This window comes from Canis aureus, chromosome 23 (assembly GCF_053574225.1).
Source record: "Canis aureus isolate CA01 chromosome 23, VMU_Caureus_v.1.0, whole genome shotgun sequence".
In the NCBI taxonomy this organism is placed as follows: domain Eukaryota; kingdom Metazoa; phylum Chordata; class Mammalia; order Carnivora; family Canidae; genus Canis; species Canis aureus.
The window spans coordinates 25040337-25056095 of NC_135633.1; the positions used below are offsets into that span (position 1 = coordinate 25040337).

Here is a 15759-nt window from a genome sequence, read left to right on the forward strand (position 1 = left end):
TTCCGGGCAAGTTACTACATACAGACACCAATATGCATAACTTCCATCACAAGAGCTCTCTTCTGGAGAAGGAGAATTATAAGAAAACACATGAGTATAAGACATTGTGACAAGTGCTCCATCACAGGGGTATATGGGGTGCCACGAGGGGCCCAAGAAAGGAATAACTGACTGCAGGAGTGAGACAACAAAGGCATCACAAAGCCTAGCTTCTTACCTGGCTACTCTGGATAGACAGCACTCCAAGACACCTACAGCATCTTACCAAAATGGCCCTCTCCTAAAAGTAATTTGTGGCCTAGGCCTATGGTTTGTCTCTCTTCTGGCTTTCACTAGCAGCTGGCCATCTGCATGTAGAGGAAGGCAGGGGTCTTCATTTTCTAATGTGGTGTCAACCTCAAGCCCTGAATCATCACTGTAAAAAGAATCTGGCCCTTGGGCCAAGGCCGCATGTGATAGGCCCACTAGGGCACCCTGCACAAAGGTCTATATGGCTGCAGAGTAGTAAGAGAACCTAGGTTTTGGAATGTTGAATGAACCAAACCACTTGTTTAAGATCACATAATGGTAGAGCCAAGGATAAACTTCTGTCTTCCACATCCCTACACTAGGCCAACCCTGGGCTAAGTGTTAAGATATAAAATCACATAAGATAATGCCCTCAAGTAGTCTGGTGTGAAAACAGGCAAGGGAGCACATGGTTGCAATCAGTGTGCTAGATGCTATGATGAGATACTGGTAAGGAGCTGTGGGAACACAGTAGGCACTTAACCTAGCCTATGGTTTCCAGGGAAGATTTCCTAAAGAAGGGTATACTTAAGCTGAGTTTTAATTGTCAAATAGGACTTAATCAGATCAACAAGGGGGAAGGACAGAGGGAACAGTATATATGGAAGCATCAAGGGATGAAAAGAAACAACATATCCTAGTAACTGCAGATAAATCAATGCAGCTATAGAAGAAATGTGATGAAGAGTGATAGAAAATAAGGGGCTCATGCAACCCAATGTTTTTTTTTTTTTTTAATTTTTATTTATTTATGATAGTCACATAGAGAAAGAGAGGCAGAGACACAGGCAGAGGGAGAAGCAGGCTCCATGCACCGGGAGCCCGACGTGGGATTCGATCCCGGGTCTCCAGGATCACGCCCTGGGCCAAAGGCAGGCGCCAAACCGCTGCGCCACCCAGGGATCCCGCAACCCAATGTTTATAGCGGCAATGTCCACAATAGCCAAACTATGGAAAGATCCCAGGTGTTCATTGACAGATGAATGGATAAAGAAGATGTGGTATCTATATCAATGGAATATTACTCAGGCATCAAAAAGAATGCAATCGGGATCCCTGGGTGGCACAGCGGTTTAGCGCCTGCCTTTGGCCCAGGGCGTGATCCTGGGGACCCGGGATCGAATCCCACGTCGGGCTCCTGGTGCATGGAGCCTGCTTCTCCCTCTGCCTGTGTCTCTGCCTCTCTCTCTCTCTCTCTCTCTCTCTCTCTGTGACTATCATAAACAAACAAAAAAAAAAAGAATGCAATCTTGCCATTTGCAACAACTAGAGAGTATTATGCTAAGTGAAATAAGTCAATCAAAGAAAAACAAATACCATATGATTTCACTCATGGAACTTACAAAACAAAACAAAAGAACATAGGGGAAGAGAAGGAAAAATAAAATAAGATGAAAACAGAGAGGGAGGCAAACCATAAAAGGCTCTTTAACTATAGGAAACAAACTGAGGGTTGCTGGAGGGGAGGGGCGTTGGGGGACGGGTAACTGAGTGATGGACATTAAGGAGGGCACTTGAAGTAATGAGCATTGGGTGTTATATGCAACTGATTAATGACTAAATTCTACCTCTGATATTTCACTATATTTTAACTAAATTAAATTTAAATTAAAAATAAGAAAAATAAGTAGATCACAGAAATAAGCATGGGCCTGATATGCTAAACTAACCTAGTACAATGCCTGGTACATAGAAGGTACTCAGTTATTTTTTTTAATGTAGGCATGTTTGCAAAAATTGTAGGAAAGAGAGAGTACATTTTGGGACCAATACTACAAAGGTGAATAAGGCTGATGGAGAAACACAGCATTAAAATATGAAGAAACTCTCAGGATATAAAAGATCACTAGATTTTTAATTATATATACATCTTGAACTTTTATTTCCTAACTGAGATAATTCAGTTGAGGTTACAAGTGGACATTTAATTTTAATGCATCTAACATCTCATAAGTAAACATTTAAAAACTCAATGTCATTTTCTATAATAATTTGTTTCATCAACAACTACTGAGCTTTCAAGTACCTTATTTTGCTGAGTTCCAAATGAGACAGCAGTTGTAACCTAAGCTTACTGTTAATTCTACAGGAACTCAAGTATTACCTAACCAATAGAAAAGCCAGTATTTATCTCCTCAAAGTAACAAATGATTATCATATATGATTACACAGGAATTTACTTATACCATCTTTAGCAATACCTTTATTTGTCCAAGTTCCAATTAAGGATATTTCTTCCATCTAGGAATCTGGTGTCCTAGCATGTTTGTTTCATTATTAAAAAAAAAAAAAAAAAAAATTTTTTTTTTTTTTTTTCAATGAGAAGCCACTGAAAAATGTAGGCAGAGACCTGGTCAGATATTTACTTTTGAAAGATCTCTCAGGAACCAACTGAAGGACAAACTGTAGTAGAGTTAGACTGAGCCAAGAAGAAGGGTTTGAAAGCATCCAAGCAAAAGATGATTAAGCTGAGGTTTCGCTTCAGGCTAAGATGAAGTAACTAGAATGGAATTTACCCTCCCTCCTGAAACAAACAAAAAAACAGGGGGGGAAAAAGACAAAATATATGAAACAACAGTATTCAAGACACTGGACATCAACTCACAATGGATAGTGATCTTTGAGAGAGAGTAAACAAATGAGGCAGGTGATACAATTGCCCTAGCTTCTGGCCTTGAAAGAATTTCCAGGCCACAGTGCAGAGAGTGGAACTAACCTTGAAAGGGAAGAAATGGAAGTACACTATTGTGAGGTTTTTACACTGTATGTGTAAGGTATAATTATATTTCTTGAGAGCCCTTATGTATTATCAGTGGGAATGTAAATTGATGCAGACACTATGGAATGCAATATGGAGGTTTCTCAAAAAGTTAAAAATAAAATTACCATATGATTCAGTAATTCTACTTCTAGGTACTTACCCAAAGAAAATGAAAACACTAATTTGAAAAAATATATGCACCCCTGTTTTCCTGCAACATTATTTATAATAGCCAAGATATGAAAGCAACCTAAGTACCTATTGATAGATGAATGGAAAAAGAAGATGTGGTATATATACAATGGAATACTATTCAGCCACAAAGAAAAATGAGAGTTACCGTATGCAACAACACAGACTGACCTGGAGGGTATTATGCAAAGTAAAATAAGTCAGACAGAGAAAAATAAATACCATATCATTTAACTCATATGTGGAATTAAAAAAAAAACAATACAAATGAACAAACATACAAAGCATAAACACACAGAATAAATCTATGGTTGCCATAGGAGGGGGGCTAGGGGAAAGGGCAAAATGGGTGAAGGGGACTGGGATACAAGTTTCCAAACAAAATGAACAGGTCACAGCAATGAAAGATATAGCAAAGGGAATATAATCAATGGTATTGCAACAGCATTGTACAGTGACAGTAGCTACAGCTGTAGTGAGCACAGCATAACATACAGAGTTGTTGAATCATTATATTGTACACCTGAAACAATGCAATATTGTATGTCAATTATATTTCAATAAAAAATAATAATATCCCTAGAAAGTAGACTGTGATAAGTTAGAGATGCATATTTTATCTCCTAAAGCAATCGTTAAAATAATAAAAGAGTTAAACCAACAAAAAAGGTAAAACGGACTCCTAAAAACTACTCATTAACCCAAAAGAAGAAAGAAAAAGAGAAAAAGAAAATTTAAAAAAAAATTGCAGGAAAAAAAACAGAAAACAAATAGCAAGATAGTAGCCTCAAATCTAATCACCTTAATAACCACATTAAATGTAAATGGTCTAAATACCCCAACTAAAAGAGATTCTAGCACTGCAAAAAATATATTTAAGATCCAATTATAAACTATCTATAAGAAATGCATTTAAAGGGCACCTGGGTAGCTCAGTTAGTTAAACATCTGCTATTGGCTCAGGTCAGGATCCAATGGTCCTGGGATTGAGCCCTGCATCAGGCTCCTTGCTCAGCAAGAAGCCTGCTTCTCCCTCTACCTTTGCTACTGCTCTCTCTGCTTGTGCTCTCTCTCTCACTCTCTCTTTCAAGTAAATAAAATCTTTTTAAAAAGAGAGAAACAAATGCATTTAAATATAAAAACACAATGAGGTGCCTGGATGGCTCAATAAGTTAAGCATTCAACTCTTGATTTCAACTCAGGTCATGATCTCAGTGTCATAAAATTGAGCCCCAAGTCAGGTTCCTCACTGGGTGTGGAGCCTGCTGAAGATTCTCTCTCCATCTGCCCTTTCCCTCTCCAAACACACACACATATACACACACATGTATATTAAAAGTAAATAGATGGAAAATATATACAAAACTAATAATACTCAAATGAAAGCTGCATTAATATCAAAGTAGATTTCAGAGCAAAAATATCACCAGAGATAAAGTCATTTCACAATAATGAGATCAATTAATCAAGAAGACATAATAATCCTAAATCTTGGGGCACTTGGCTGGCTCAGTTGGTAAAGAATGCAGCTCTTGATCTTGGGGTCATGAGGTCAAGTCCCACATTCAGTGTAGAGATTACTTAAATAAATAAACTTAAAAAAAAACTAAATCTTTATGCACCTAGTAAGAAACCTTCAAAATACATGAAGTAAAAACTCATAGAATTAATAGCCAAGGAGAAATAGGCAAATCCATAATCATAGTTGGAACTTTAAATATTCCCCCCAATATCGATAGAGTAATAGGCAGAAAATCAGCAAAGATACAGTGGACTTGAACAATACCATCAATCAGTATGGCCTGATTGACATTTATAGAACATTCCACCCAACAACAATCAGGAGCACATGGAACATTTACACCAAGATATATGACGTTCAGGGACATAAAAAAAAGGTCTTAAAAATTTTTAAAGGATTCCTATTCCTGAAACCAATATTGCACTGTATGTTAACTAACTGGAATTGAAAAAAAATTGTTTTAAATATTCAAGCAAAGTATGTTCTCAAACCACAACAGAATTTAACTGGAAATCAGTAACAGAAAAATATCTGGAAAATCCCCCAACATTTGAAAACTAAATACCTTACTTATAAAAAATTCAGGAATCAAACACATCAAAAAGGAAAGAGAGGGGATCCCTGGGTGGCGCAGCGGTTTGGCGCCTGCCTTTGGCCCAGGGCGTGATCCTGGAGACCCGGGATCGAACCCACGTCGGGCTCCCGGTGCATGGAGCCTGCTTTTCCCTCTGCCTGTGTCTCTGCCTCTCTCTCTCACTGTGTGCCTATCATAAATAAATAATAAAAAAAAAATTTAAAAAAAAATTAAAAAAAAAGGAAAGAGAAAGTATTTTGAGCTGAATAAAAATAAAAACAAAAAATATCATCTAACATAGTAAATAACCATTACCAGATAGATCTAAGACAGATTTCAGAGGCATGCATTTCCAGAGCCAAAATAATTCCTCAAATTGGAATACATTATTAAAGGATACAAAGTTACTAGAGACTATATCAGACCAAAAAAAAGAAAAAGTGATAATAAGTATTACCGTCAATTGTGTTTTCATTTTAGGTATTTTTTTATTGTCTACCAATAAACCAATTTAAAAAAAAGTAAACAACTACAACATACCAGAATTTGCAAAATACCACTAAAGCAGTACTTATTGGAAATTTATAGCACTAAATGCCTATATTAGAAAAAAAGAAAGGCCTCAAATCAATGACCTTAGCTTCCACCTTAACAAACTAGAAAAGAACAAATTAAACCCAAAGTAAGCAAAAGAAAGAAAATAATGAAGATCATGTAAAAATCAATGAAATAGCCAACAATAGAGAAAATCCTTGAAACCAAACACTGGTTCTTTGAGCATATCAACATATTAAAAGAATAATAAGAAAATGTTATGAATACATATATGCCAGTAAATTTGACACTTTAATGATATAGACAAACTGAAGACCCAAACTACAAAAGCTCAGTCAAGAAGAAGTAACCTAATAGTCCTATACTTATGAAAGAAATTGACACTGTTATTAAAAACCTGCCCACAGGGGCACTTTTGTGGCTCAGTTGCTGAAGCATCTATGTTCAGCTCAGGTCATGATCTTAGGGTCCTGGGATAGAGCCCCGCATTGGGCTCCCTGCTCAGTGGGGAGCTTACTTCTCCCTCTCCCTCTGTCCCTTGCCCCAGTTCCTGATCTGTCCCTTGTCCTCTCTCTCTCTCAAATAAATAAAATCTTTAAAAAAAAAATCCAGGATCATAAGGCTTTACTGGTGAACTCTACCAAGTAGGTAAAGAAAAATAATGCCAATTCTATATGAAGTCTTCTGAAAAATTGAAGAATATGTCCCAATTAATTCAATGAGGCCAGGGTAATCCCAAAACCTAAAACAAAGGTATTGCATAAAACTATAAACCAATAATCCTCATTAACAAAGATGTAAAAATTTGAAACAAAATTTTAGCAAATAGAATCTGACTATATAGTAAAAGGATAATGACCAAGGGAGTTTACCCCTAGAATGCAGGGTTGGATTAACATTTAAAAATTAATCAATGTGGGGTGTCTAGGTAGTTCCATCAATTAAGCATTCCACTCATGATTTTGACTCAGGTCATGATCTGATGATCTCTTGAAAATAAGCCCCATGTTGGGCTCCATGCTCAATGTGCAGTCTGCTTGGGATTTTCTCTCTCCCTCACTCTCTCTGCTCCTTCTCCTGCTCACATGCTTGCTCTCTCTCTCTCTCTCTCTCAAATAAACAAATCAAAAAATAAACAAACAAACAAATCTTTTTAAAAAATAATCAATGTAATTCACCACCTTAGCAAACAAAAATAGAAAAACCAGGCAATCATCTCAATAGACACAGAAAACTCATTTGATAAAATCCAATACCCATTCCTAATAAAAGCTCTCAGCAAATCTGTAATAAAAAGTCACTTCCTCAATTTGACAAAAAGCTTTTACAAAAACAAAAACAAAAACCCATAGCTAATGTTATTATATTTAATGGTGAAAGACTGAATATTTTCCTCCTGAGATCAGAAATAAGACACAGATTGTACTCTTACCACTTCCCTTCAAGACTGTACTGGAGATACTAACCAGGGCAATAAGACGAGAAGAAGAATTTTTTTTAAAAAAGACTTTACTTACTTAAGTAATATCTACACGAAACATGGGCCCAAACCCACAACCCTGAAATCAAGAGTTGCATACTCTACCAACTGAACCAGTCAGGCATCCCCACAAGAAGAAGAATTTTTTAAAGGCATCTAGATTGGAAAAGAAAATAATAAAACTTTCTTTATGAGAAGACTTGATTATCTCAGTTGAAACTCTGATGGCATCTCACTAATAAGTGAGTTAACAAGGCTGTAGAATAGAAGATCAATATACAAAAATCAATTATATTTCTACATATAAGCAATAGGAATTAAATTTTTAAAAATACTATTTATGTGGTTAAATTTTTACATATTTTATCACAATTTAAAAAATACTATTTACAGGACACCTGGGTCACTCAGTGGTTGAGCGTCTGCCTTCATACCAGGCCCAGGATCAAGTCCTGTATCAGGCTCCCCTCAGGCAAAACCCTCTGCCTACGTCTCTGCCTCTCTCTGTGTGTCTCTCATGAATAAATAAATAGAATATTTTTAATTCATTCATTCATTCATTAAAAATACTGTTTACAATAGCATCAAAATCTATAAAATAGAGATAAATCTGACAAAAGATATGAAAGACTTGTACACTGAAAACTACAAAATACTACTGAGAAAAGGTACGTCTCCTAAATAAATAGAGAGATGTACCTTATTCATGAATCAGAAAGCTCAGTATTATTAAGATGTCAGTTCGCTCAATCTGAGCTACATACTCAATGCAATGCCAGTCAAAATCCGAGCAGGCTTTTTTGTAGAAATTGACAAGTCAATTCAAGAACAAACAGCCAAAACAACTTGGAAAAAGGAAAACAAAGTTGGAAGGCTAACATTATCTGACTAAAAGAGTTATTATAAGACTACAGGAATCAAAATAGCATGTATTGACATAAGGACAGACAAATAGATCAGGGGGTCAGAATACAAAATCCAGAAATAAATCTGTACTTATATGGACAACTGATTTTTAACAAAAGGTACACGGCAATGCAGTGGAGGAAAAACGGAATTTTTCAACAAATGGTTCTAGAACAATTGAGACATCCACGAGCAAAAAAAAGAACTCAGATCCATATTTAACATTAACCTATACAAATTAACACAAAACAGAACAGAGGCCTAAATGTAAAGCTTACAACTATAAAACTTCTAGAGGGGAACATGAGAGAAAATCCTTGTGTGACCTTGGGTTAAGCAAATATTTCTTACATGTGACACCAAAGGATGATCCACAATAGCACAAATTGAAAAACTGGACTTCAAAAAAATTAAAACTTACTGTTTTTCAAAAGATACTGTTAAAAGAATGATAAGCCACAGACTGGGCAAAAATCTTTGCAAAGCATATATCTCACAAAGGATCTCTATTTGTATAGATACATGTGTCAAAACTCAAAAAAATTATACACTTTAAATATTTATACCTGAGTGTATTATCAATTACAACTCAATTAAGTCTTTCAAAAAGATGAAGTTGAGCTAAGGCAGTATCATAGGAGATGCACAAAAAATATATGAGAGAGGTAGAATCTTTAGGATTTGGTAACAGAAATAGGTGAGAGATGCTGTCTTCCTTTATTAAGTGGGGATACAAGACCTATTACACTCAAGTAGCTATTTAATATAAACAGAAAATGACTGCATTGATGCTGGTTGGGGTTTTGCTGTTGTTGTTATTGGGGGGAAAAGTATCTAACAGCATCCAAGAGAAAGAAAAACTCAGTTGCCTCTCTCTCCCCCAATATGTAGCAGCAATGGCTGAGGTATTTAAATTAATGACTTAAAGATTCACTTAGCAAAGTAATTTTTATGTAGCTCAAACAACAGAATAAACATCTCTCTCACTGGGTTTATGTAAAAGCAAAAAGGAGATGCCAACTCTTTTATACTGAACTGACTTCTGAAATGGTTTAGACAGAAGTCCAAGGCCACCTGCCCCTGTTGTGTTCTGTCGATGGAGAAAGGCTAGTTCTGTTGGGTTTCTTTCTAAAACCCTCCTGGCTTCCCAGCACTGCTCTACTGCCTCCTGTGAAAAATCCCATCCTACAAAAGTACAACACAGACAGAATTGGAGATCTGTGAGCTTATTTCCAAATTAATATTTGGAATTATTTCCAAATTATTTCCAGTAGAAAATAAACATTTTCTCAAGGCAAAGTTCAAAGTTACACTAGAATATTGGGTTCTTTTGCTTTTAGCTGGAATCATACCATTTAGTTAGAATCAAAATTCATAGTTTAAGATGTCTTTGATCCATACAAATGGGGGAAAGAAATTATTGCTTTGTTTGGCAGATAGCATCCTTTGAAATTTCATGTCCAGGAAAGGGGAGAAAAAAATAGTAATGATGTACTTTGTTCAGAAGAATGGAAGTCATGCTTTAGAGAATCCTCTAAAGTGCCCTCCACCCCCACCCCTCTAAGGTCACTATTACTGTTTCCACTGTCTCAACTATGCAAACAACAATTCTGCCTCTCAAAGATTCTACAAAATCTATCTGGCATCCCTTCCTTTAAAGAACTGATATCCCCGCCCCAACCCATCCCCCACCCCCCAGCCCCATACATATTCTCTCACTACCACTATCCTACATAATAAGTCTGTGATCCAAACTATGTCAATCTGATTCTCCCTCTGTCATATCTGAGTGTTGAGCAAAGATACTTAGATGAAAAATGAATGAAGCAAGGGGCATCTAAGAGTTGCCAATTAGTAAAGGTCAGTCCCCTTCCTAGTCCAGGCTGTTGGGATCCCTGGAGTTCCCCTTGTTCTTGATCTTTCCTCACCCCTGTTTGTTCAGCTCTTTTCTACTTAATTTTGTATAACAAAGAATTTGGCAGTCTTTGTCTTCAGGTCAATTTCTCTGGTGTTAGGAATGTCTTTGTTATTCATGGTGGGGCCCACACTTGAGTTTGAGCTAATGAGATGACTCCTGATTGGGAGCTAGTCACCAGGAAGACCAACCAGGTGACTCGTGGATTAGTCTTTGGGCCAGGAAATATTAGCCTAGGCCAACCTTCAGAAAGGAAAAGCAGGCTGCAGATTGAGTGCCTCCGTGTAGCCAGTGATTAGATCAATCATGTGTATGTAATAGGACCTCAATAAAAACTTTGGACACAAAGGCTCAAGTGAGCTCCAGACAGCAAACACAACTGTGATTAATGTGCTGGGAGGGTGGTATGTCCTAATTCCATGAGGGGAAGAGACAGAAGCTCCAAATTCAGGACCCTCCCAGACCTCACCCTATTGGTCTCTTGTTTTGGCCCCTTTAATCCATTATAATAAAATCATAATCATAAGTACAACACTTTCCTGAGTTCTGTGAGTCATTTAGCAAATTATCCACCTGAGGGGATAGTGGAAACCCATGATTCGTAGCCAGCAGAGTAGAGCACAAGTAGCTGGGACCACACAGAGTTTATGGCTGATTGGTGTCAGAACTGAGAGCGCTAGGATGCCTGGGCGGCTCAGGGGTTGAGCACCTGCCTTCGGCCTAGGGCATAATCCTGGAGTCCCAGGATTGAGTCCTGCATCAGGCTCCCTGCATGGAGCCTGCTTCTCTCTCTGCCTATGTCTCTGCCTCTCTGTGTCTCTCATGAATAAATAAATAAAATCTTAAAAAAAAAAAAAAAAGAAGTGAGAGCACTCTTCTTGGGGATTATGTCCTTAACATGTGAAGTCTGCACTAGAAAGTCAGTGACAGAATGGCATTGCATTATGTCATTAAACACTCTCTCTGCCCCATATTCCTCATCTGTAAATGGAGACAATCATAGTATTTATACTTCAAAGGACTTTCATGGGAAACAAATGAGTTAATATATATAAATCACTCAGAACAGGGGCTAGCATTTATCAAATACTATATAAATATTAAGAGTTGTTTTTTAGTTCTTGTTGTTTTTATTACTGAAGTCTAGAACTGGCTAATGTAGCAATTATCAGGCTTTTCTGTTAAAATCTAAATAACGCTGAAAAAACACTGGCTCCCAACATCAGGCAGAAAATGTTAACAACACTAATCATGTAAATGGTACTGACATTAGCCAGCTGATGTTCTGCACACAAATGAACACTGCTGCTATCTATCTCATCTAGCTAAACGGGCCAGCCAGTTTGTGCCAGCACCAGAATATTACATGCCTTTTGTAGCTCTGGAAATCATCACTCAGAGATTAGGGGCCTTGTTCTAAATAATGAAGCAAATTGTTGGGAGGAATAGTACATATGAAGATTCTCATTTTTACCTTGTCAAACTACCAGGCATGACATATGGTGAGCAAATTCTAAAATGGTACATACATGTCACCACCTCTCAGCTCAGCTATATGCTACGTCACTGGAGTGCACTGGAATGTTTCTCTGCTCATCAGTAATGGGAACCAACACCTCAAAACTCACTCCATTGTCTTCCATCTTCCTGTCATTTAGAACATACCTGGAAGTATTCCAAATAGTTGCTGAGTCCAGGAATAAAGTTCTTACCAGAAAATTGTCTTGGCTGCTTTTTAGTATTATGATTCTGTCCCTCTGTTTCTGCCCTCTCTTGGTCACTTTCCCTTCCCAGCTACTTCTGTGAAGGCCAGGAATGCTCCCCCTGCCATCTTTCATTCCAAATTCCCACTTTTGAAACCCACTCTTAAAACCCAGGCGCCATGTCCTCATGTTGTTACAGAAAAAAAAAAAAAGAAAACTAAAATTAAATAGTACTAATTAGAGATATTTCCTGGCTGTGCCAGGATATAATTCCAAAGATCATTTCACTGCTTGATCTCACATCAGTAGACAGCCTGAACCGCTCAGGAGCTATTAAACAAAGCCCCCACAAGGAACTTAGCTCCTAAAAATTTCCAGAGAAGGCCAGGAATGCTCCCCCTGCCATCTTTCATTCCAAATTCCCACTTTTGAAACCCACTCTTAAAACCCAGGCGCCATGTCCTCATGTTGTTACAGAAAAAAAAAAAGAAAACTAAAATTAAATAGTACTAATTAGAGATATTTCCTGGCTGTGCCAGGATATAATTCCAAAGATCATTTCACTGCTTGATCTCACATCAGTAGACAGCCTGAACCACTCAGGAGCTATTAAACAAAGCCCCCACAAGGAACTTAGCTCCTAAAAATTTCCAGAAAGCTGTCTGTATAGCTAACTTGTACTTCCTCTAAATTGATAAAAACACAGAGTGAACAAGAAGTATCAGCCTGTCTGTGCTAGAAATAGGATTAGAATCCAGGTCTTCTTGCTTCAAATCTCATGTTCTACACCTACATTATAGATGATCCTTTCCAGATCTAACATTTTATAATCTCAGGTATGATTAAAACAAAAATGAAAACTGCCTCATTTCCTACCAGAACTGGTTTTCTCTACCATCAGACCAGTGCTTTTGACCAAGAAGGCATGAAAAGGTATTGATCAAGCAAGCAGAAGGTCCAGGTCTAAGTCCTGGCTCTCCTATTTACTAAATGCATGATAACAAGTAACTTTACAAATCTAGGAATAAGGCTCCTCATCTACAAAAGCAGGGGCCCTGGCGGTCACTTACATTTAACCCTTCTTAGCATCAAAACCTACCCTATGAGACCCTACAAAGAGATTGTTTCCAACCTTGTTAGTATCAAGATACTCTAGCCACAGATAGAAATGTAGAGGAGGCTAAAGCCCTGTTTTTCCCTTCCCTGTCAAGCTTCCCACAATTAGACATGCCCTTTTACTCAGAGTTCTGAAACAAATGTTCCAGGGGGAAAAAAAAAAAAGTTGTTAGTCATGGTTTAACAGTTTTATACATGAGAAATAATAAAGTTTTATTTATTAAGTTCAACATGACTCTGCAGAATGACATGACTGCTGATGGCTCCAATATCTAATCAGGCTGCATTAACAGATGTACACAGGGTCCAGAATTAAGAAGTTGAAGGCCCTGCTCAACAATAAGCTGGTCAAACCACACCTGGGGGCCTGCGTCCAACTCTAGAAGCTGTCTGTGATCTAAGACATTAACAAAAGTGTTCACAGGCAGGAAGCCAAGACGAGGAGGAGGCTGAGAAATCAAGTTTCCTTCAAAGAATCTGGCTATTTAACCGGAAAAGAGAAGATTCAAGGGAGAATCTATCTTATGTACAGCCAATCTTTGAATAATCCAAGTACGGAGTTGTGGAAGGAAGGAGGCCAGTGAGCTCCTTATCTCTGGAGAAGCAGCAGAAAGTGGGGTAGGTGGTGAGGAGACGGGTAGGGACAGGATGGAATTCAATTAGAATTCTAATGAAGAGCAGCTCCAGCTCTATTTGGAGCATCTTCCCCTCTTCCCAGCATGGTGACTAAATTCAGTCTTATTCAGTGACTATATGTAAAACTATTTTAATAATTTGCTCTTTACAAAGCATGTTATACTTGTGTACTTTTAAGGCCAAGTTGTGCCCATCTTCTTTTGTCTTCTCTAAACCTTCCAGCAACTAGGTTTGACAACCAAGCTGCCTATTACCTTCTGAAGACTTCCAGGCCTTCCACAGGTCCTCCACACTGATGAGCTTATCCTCACCATGGAAGGTGCTGTGTTTCACTGTTGGGTCATGGTAATTGAGGTCTTCCCTCAGGAACTGCAAGGGAAAATGCACACAAGTCACAAGAGATACTAGGAGTCAACCCACCAGGATCTCCATGCAGGCCATCCAGCTTTCCACAGCACATTCCATCCACCCCATGTACAAGCCTATCACATCACTCATCTGTCCTTCCATGTGCACACGGCCTAGTTGGCAACCACGCTGCTTCTTCCTTGTTATATGTTTCACTTGAAAAAAAAAAAAAGGAAAAGAAATTCCTTCCTCATATTTTTATAATTATGGAAAATACTAAATGATAATTAACTGGAATTCAATAAGCTAGAGGAAGAAAGGAGGATAGTGAAAGAGCATTAACAATTTTTGATCACTTGTTTATATACTAAGCAATATTCTAAGAACTTCTACAGTACTTTTTCATCTTATCCTTTACAACCAATGAATTATCACACTTATTTTACAAACAAGAACAGTAATACTGTAAATAATGTAACTTGCCCCAAATCACATTAAATTTAGAGAGATTAAATTACTTGCTACGATGGTTTTCAAATATGTCCACAATTCTATGACAATCCTCCCACAAAAGGTGAATTCCTCTCCCACTGAATATAGGCTGAGATGAATGACTCATCATCTAACAAACAGAATGTGGCAGCAGAGATGTCAAATGACTTCCAAGGCTAGGTTGGAAAAGCAATACAAAGTCCACCTGGTTCTCTCCCTTCTGGGACACATGCCTTGAGAGCCCTGAGCCAACAAAGATGAGGCCTGGCTACCCAAAAGCCACCATTTTAGAGAGATCATGCGGAAAGACTACATAGAAATACAGAGAGATGTCCAAGCATCTCCAACTGTTTGCCTTCCTGGTCCAGGAGTCAGACATGTGAGTGATTGAGACTGCAGGTGATTCCAGCCCCTAGCTTTTGAGTTACTTTATCTGATCCCAAGTAGACATAGATGAGCTGTCCCCGCCTCCATGCCCCAACGGCAGGTAAATGACAAAATAAATGTTGTTGCTGTTTTAAGCCACTGAGTTTTGGGGAAGTTTGTTATATAGCATTAGATAACTCAAACATTTGCTCAAGGTTACAGCTGATAAGTGATGGATTTGTATTCCAATCCAAGATATATGACTTTACAGTCTAAATTTTCCTCTGGTACTACAGATGCTGTCCTTTAATTATCGATATTTCTTTTCATAATATATTCTTGCAAGAAAGAAGAAAAGCAGAAGAAATCAGAGCTTTTGGAAACTTAACTGGTAATTAACTTCACAGATACCCATTCCTCTGATACTTAACCTCATTGGTATGTATAGGATTGAACACTAATCACTGCTTCCCCTAGAGCCTCAAACATCAAAGAAAAGTGCAATTGTGATCACTACCTTGTAAAACAGTTTAGCAAGATTTTCAGGAAATGTTTCTTATCCATCTTTCCTTATCTTTGGGTTCCAGGAAAGGACTTGACCCAGCATAACATCAGTAAATGTTATTGACTAAAGAAATAGATGATTGACAGTATGGACCCAGATTCCCTAGCCCTGTAATCAAGGGGTGATTTCCATCCCTGGGTTTTGCAGACATTAAGACATCTGAGGCTTAATGACTCAGGAGAGAAGTCTGAAGGTAGTCCACACTGGAGCACTCTCAACTTAGAGTACAGGCTACTGAGCACAAAGAACTTGACAATGTCTACAATTATAATGTAGCTCTGTCCAATACAACTTTCTGCAATGATGGAAATGTTCAATATCTGTCCTGTCCAAATAGTTC

General features: G+C 37.9%; 1 protein-coding gene across 4 annotated transcripts in view; it reads right to left on the bottom strand.

Moving 5' to 3' along the window:
* The window catches only part of STIM1 (stromal interaction molecule 1), a 198961-nt gene that overhangs the window by 46197 nt on the left and 137005 nt on the right, over positions 1-15759 (bottom strand). For all 4 annotated transcript variants that reach the window (XM_077866783.1, XM_077866784.1, XM_077866785.1 and 1 more), the window contains exon 3: positions 13903-14017. In XM_077866783.1, the coding sequence (XP_077722909.1) occupies positions 13903-14017 (115 nt within the window). The remainder of the gene's footprint in view (positions 1-13902; positions 14018-15759) is intronic.